Genomic DNA, 5,586 nt, shown 5'->3' on the forward strand with positions numbered 1-5,586 from the left:
ACCGATGATGAATTTATTAAAGATGGGGAGATGTAGAGACTAAAGAAAAAAAACTGATTCATGAAACTCAAAGAGCCAATCTGTGTTTCTTAGATGAGTAATGAACCGATGATTAAAAATTGAAAGCCTTAGACTTCCATTGAAGAGAACGCTTACAGACCAAAGAGGTTTATTGGGTTTTTTTTTAACGAATCCCGTTTCAAAACGCGAGTTATAAAGTATTTATTAAATCATTAGATAAAATAAATAAGTGTGGGTCCCACAGAGAAAACCGAAGAAGCAAAGGTTTCTGACCTTCATAAATATATATTTGTTTCAGCCATCGATGTACAAAGAATTCTTTAGCTCAGTGGTATAAATGTTGTGGTTTAGATCTCAATAACCCGGGTTCGAGTCACAGACTTGACACTTTTTCACACTTTTTAAAAGTGTGACCCATATATCGCTGAGTGATGCAGCTGCCCTATTATAATGTTGATTTAAGGATGTGGTGATTGTTATTTGAATTTTTTTTTTAAAACTAAAATTTCAGAACAGCTATAGCCAATCATGTTGAAGACGAGTTGTTCTAAACATAGGTTCTTGTATTTTGTTTATTTCATTATTGAGAATGGACTTTAAAAAAAAAAGATTATTAGAGATAAATCCTCTACCATTTTTGTTTTGGATGCAATTATTTTCTTGATCTGATTTTTGATATAGAAGACCGATTAATTAGGTTGAGCTGATGTTGGTCTAGATACATGATTTGAAGCCAACCATATTTTCTTTATAATTCATCAAATTTAAATTTTAGCCTAAAATTTGTAAAGAAACTAAAAACATAATTAAAACGGGAACATATTATTATACAAACGTTCTCTAGTTTCTAAGGTAAACATAACATTATGTATTCAATTTAATATTTGGAAGTATTTTAAATAATTTAATTTTAATAAAAGTGTAATTCTCTCAAATAGTCACAAAAATAGCATTCAATAAGGAAAATGATCAAAATAGCCTTTTTTATTTTAAAATTTTTAATATTTATTTTTATTTTTTTAAAATTTGAAACTCAATCCTCAAAACTCCACCCCTTAACTTTAAACCTTAAATCTAAATTAGTTAAGCATAAATGTATTTTTACTCTTTAATAAAATATATTTAGATCATTTTTTCATTGAATACTATTTTTGTGACAAAAATTAAAAAAAGGCTATCATAGAAAATTTCTTTTAGTTAAAATTTAGATAGTTTGGATAATTTAGGAGAATTAGTAGATTTTAAATAAAATAATTAAAATTATGGAATTTTATATTTTAACTTACGCTTTCAGCAGAACACAAAATAACAAAAATCTACCAAAAATCACAATTTCCCAAATTTAGTACACCACATCCCTTAATATTTGCACACCAAATGCATATTCTTTGTATTTTATTTAACTACAAGCTTATTAGAAAAGGTTTAAAGAACAATTAAAACATGCCCTCCCCTTTTATTCTCCTTCTTTACCTCCTGAGAAAAGACCATGGTCCTGTGGCTGTCCCAATCCTGTTACAGTTCCAAATCACATTTTGTTAGAAAAAAAGTTTTAACCATTCACTAGAAGAAACAGAGAGATTCATAGATTTTTTACCGCCAAAATCCAACGGCTGCTCTAAGACTCATGTAAATGGTGAGACCAAACCAAAGTCCAATAAACCCATGAGTCGACGATAGTAGGACCAAACACAAAATGCTAACTATAGCCACCATAACTAATGATGCTGCGGCATAACCGAAATCAGATGCTCCAAAGTTAACTCCATCGAATACAAACGCTAAGGCATTGATTGGTTGTGTCCCTGCCACAAACTTTAGGAACCAAGAACGTGTTTTAGCCACAATATCAAGAACATAATCTTGGTTTAAGGTGAAGTTAAAAGTAATCACCGGAAGTCCTATGCCAATGAGGTGCAAGACTTTATCATCTTTCGTGAATAGTCTTGCTCCAAAATGCAATCCTGCTCCAAGTACAATCGCGAGTAGAAACCCAAGAACTAGTCCCAACTGTCACAACATTCAGTCCTTTAGTTTTTGGTTTACTTTTGTATGCTTAGGTCCTAAGAATGTACCTGCAGTACACGGGAGGCGGTAGCTGCAGCTCTTTTGTAGTCCTTTTTGGCAAACGCACTCGCTAGTATGGCCTTATAAAAAGACACATTTGTTACAACATAGAACAAAAAATATTTAATGAGGAGACAGAGGGAGATCTCAAGGGCTAAACCTGGCCAGCTACAGCAAAACCATCTGCAAGAAGTGAAGTTGCTAACCAAACCTGCAAGCAAACTTGGAAAGCTGCCATAGAAATGGATCCTTCTCGCGCAGCTAGTGATGCGGAAAGCGTTACACAGAACGTCACGGCTATAACTCTCATCAGTAAGAGAAATCCTGAGAGAGAAAAAACACACAAGAAAACAATGTTTTTCATCAGAGATTTCACTATAATATCAAAATGAGTCTATAATACGTAATAAGAATTCAACAATATCAACAATCTCCGCTTATTATCTGATCTCATGCCCTTACAAAAAATCATATTTTAGTCAAAAGAAAAACAATACTAACCATTTTATTTATAGAACCTAATAATTTTAGCTCAAACAAAGCTAAACATGCTTATTACGAAAAAAAATAAACTTGCTTATTACAACAAATAAAATCAATTATATGCAATACCATTTTTCATGAATCTAGAGAACTGAAGATGTTTGGTACTCAGATTAAAAATATCGACTTGACCCATCAGTTTCCACAAGAGTATTCCACACATAAGGTATCTGAAAATGAACATATAAACCAGCCTCAGAGAGAAGGTAGACTTTTAGAGAAAACAAGCCTCAAAAATGTGAAATTAAACTCACTGGGATAGGACATGAGCAGTGGCTGCTCCTGTGACGCCTAGACGAAAAACGAAGATGAAGATCGGGTCTAGTATTATATTTGTGGCATCTCCAATCACTGTGGAAGAGATTAATAAAAAATAGAAGTTGATCATCATCAGGTTTGTTTTGTGTCAAGAAATTTGATCATATTAAAGATAAGTCATGTTACCAGTTGCGTATAATGGAGTTGTTGTGTCTTTAAATCCTCGGAATACACCTTGTGTCGCAAGTGAGAGAAGAACAGCAGGTGCACCAAGTGATCTTAGAGATAAATATCTCTGAGCAGGTCCCAACATTGGAGAATCCTGTAAACATTAAAAAACATGTTCTAAAGATTTGCAATCTCATAACATTTATATATAGTATATATATAAAGCCTGAACGATCGATTCTTTACGTGTTTAACTCCCATGAAACTCAAGAGAGGTCTGGCTGTGAATATAAGAAACGCAGCTTGAAGAAGGCCAAGAATGGCTCCAATGATTAAAGCAGATGAAGCTGATGGTATGTTTCTTTTCTTGACTGAAGATTTATTAACACTAAAGATACTGCTACTGATTTTAGATTCATCTGGCAAGGAATCTGAAAGAAAGAAAAAACAATTTAGTGATTAGTACTTTCAAGAAATCAAATAATAAAAGGAGTGACGATGTTGCAAAGAATATTTTTATATATACCTTTATTAATTTCAGGAATAAGTTCTTGAGTTTCCTCCTTTGTGTTGTTAATACCAGTTTCAATACATTCTTTATGATCTTGGACTGTGTTTTCCTGAGAACTACAAGCATCTTCCTCTGCTACAAAGGAAGTTGTGATGCTAACGAGTGGGAAGATAGCGATTCTTGAAACTTGGTTAAACAAAGCAATTGAAACTCCAACTGCAGCAAGCTCTACAGGACCTGGAAATCATCACCAAAACAAGAGACCAAAGAATAAACCCATAATTTCTATCTTGACACAAAAAATAATTAAATGAACTAAATTTTTCATGTGGTTGGTGTTAGTACCAATTTGGCCTATGAAGGCTGTGTCCACAAGAGATGCTATAGGATCAGCTGTTAAGGCAAGTGCTGCAGGTAAAGCTATTCTTGTTATCTCCAAACCGAGCTCATCAAATTTCAAAACTGATCTGATACACATCAATGAAAATCAAATTTTCTAAGAATATTCTTGATCACGCAAAGAACACATAATTTTACAACAACGAAAAAATTATTACTTGAAATCACTTAGGAAGATGCAAAGAGGGTTTCTTGGAAAATCACAAGGAGTTTCTTTGTTGTAGCCAAAATCTTCAGACGTCATTAAGAGATGTTACTGAACTTTCTTGTGTGTCCTGAGCTTCACAAGTACATAAAAGAATGTGTGTGTGGATACAGAATCTAGCAAAAGTAAACGATTCTCGGTGAGTTAGGTGACATTTCATAAGATGCCCCTCATAATAATAGAGGAAATTCAATTTTCAAGGCTAACCACACATTGCATATACCTTCAGACTTCAAACTCCAATGTAGTATTGATTCTTGTCTTTACGTCCACAAACCTAGAGGGTTCCAAGAACAAGTTATCTTGAATCAGAGACAAACTTTTTCCACATCTTTAAATAGAGACAAATGAATGAAAGAAAATAAGAACAAGAATTAAAGATAATAAAGAAGAAGAAAAAATTAATGAGGATAAATTTGGTTACAACAAATCTTCTATCAATGAAAGTTTGGTTAACGTCAATTACCAAAGAAAAAATCGACAAAGTTGATGTCAAGTGACAGGAAACTTCCCAATAATCTTATGAAACTTCTATGATTTTTCGGATAAATGAAAAGTAATAGAAAATTAACTTTAATCCAAAATGTGTAAGAACTAGACATGTACGATTATGAACGAAGAAAGACAAATGTAACTTTTAGACAGAAAAAAAGAAAGACAAATGTAACGTAAGAAGAGAAGAACACACCTTTTTTGTCTGACCAAGAGAGGTCAATAATGTGTCTTCACATTTTCTATTTTTACGAAAATAAATTTCCCAGCAAATTATAAACCAATACAAAAAAAAAAATCCCGGCAAATTAAAAACTCAGCCTTTCTTTTGTTTCTTTTCTAGCAGTCTGGAGAATGTAAACACACTGTTTTTACAAATAAATTACAGTGAATATGAATCAGGTGATGAAATGGTAACGATCAAGGAGTAGGGAAATTGGTTCCGAAAAATAAATGGTTGAGAGAGAGGAGAGACTGGGAAGCCGAGGCGTCTAGATGGAAGGTGGAACGAGTTTTAAGTTTTAACCGGTTATAACAGTCCAGAATAATTTTGTTTTTCCTGTAATGGGGACAAATATTGCATTCAGGAAAATATCAATTAAAAATTGTACAACTATAACTTCCAAATAAAATGACATGATTGGTAAACTGTATACTATGATTCTTTAATCTAATGGTTTGCGATTTCTTTACATATATCATTTTATTATACTTTTTCATGTTTTTACAAGTTTTGCAGATATAGTCTTTTGTAAGTAAATATTAAATTCAGATAAAACACAACGGTTTCAGTTCTCATTTGTATCACATCCTAAAATTCTTAAAGTAACAATATATCGTTCGCATTCTGGTTATATCGGTTCGGTTTGGATATATTCGAAATAAACTCTAAAATTTAAAAGCAAAATATAAAAATTAATAT

At 32.4% G+C, this 5,586-nt stretch overlaps 1 protein-coding gene across 5 annotated transcripts; it reads right to left on the reverse strand.

The window, feature by feature from the left end:
- Positions 1 to 1,327: 1,327 nt before the first annotated feature.
- Positions 1,328 to 5,153, reverse strand: LOC106329455 (MATE efflux family protein 1). Of its 5 annotated transcripts, none has more exons than XM_013768112.1 (14): positions 4,861 to 5,153; positions 4,396 to 4,449; positions 4,126 to 4,288; positions 3,914 to 4,035; positions 3,584 to 3,805; positions 3,304 to 3,488; positions 3,076 to 3,211; positions 2,886 to 2,982; positions 2,701 to 2,801; positions 2,249 to 2,412; positions 2,097 to 2,168; positions 1,915 to 2,031; positions 1,619 to 1,836; positions 1,328 to 1,533 (listed from the first exon to the last, which is right to left on the reverse strand). In XM_013768112.1, the coding sequence occupies exons 3-14, from the start codon at positions 4,209 to 4,211 to the stop codon at positions 1,491 to 1,493; spliced, it is 1,563 nt and encodes a 520-aa protein (XP_013623566.1). In that variant the 5' UTR covers positions 4,212 to 4,288; positions 4,396 to 4,449; positions 4,861 to 5,153; the 3' UTR covers positions 1,328 to 1,490. The 5 variants fall into 5 exon arrangements, with proteins under 5 accessions (XP_013623566.1, XP_013623568.1, XP_013623567.1 ...); XM_013768114.1 differs by having other exon boundaries at positions 4,383 to 4,449; XM_013768113.1 differs by lacking the exon at positions 4,861 to 5,153 and having other exon boundaries at positions 4,396 to 4,555.
- Positions 5,154 to 5,586: the final 433 nt, after the last annotated feature.

Source organism: Brassica oleracea, chromosome C3 (assembly GCF_000695525.1).
Source record: "Brassica oleracea var. oleracea cultivar TO1000 chromosome C3, BOL, whole genome shotgun sequence".
Classification (NCBI taxonomy): Eukaryota; Viridiplantae; Streptophyta; class Magnoliopsida; order Brassicales; family Brassicaceae; genus Brassica; species Brassica oleracea.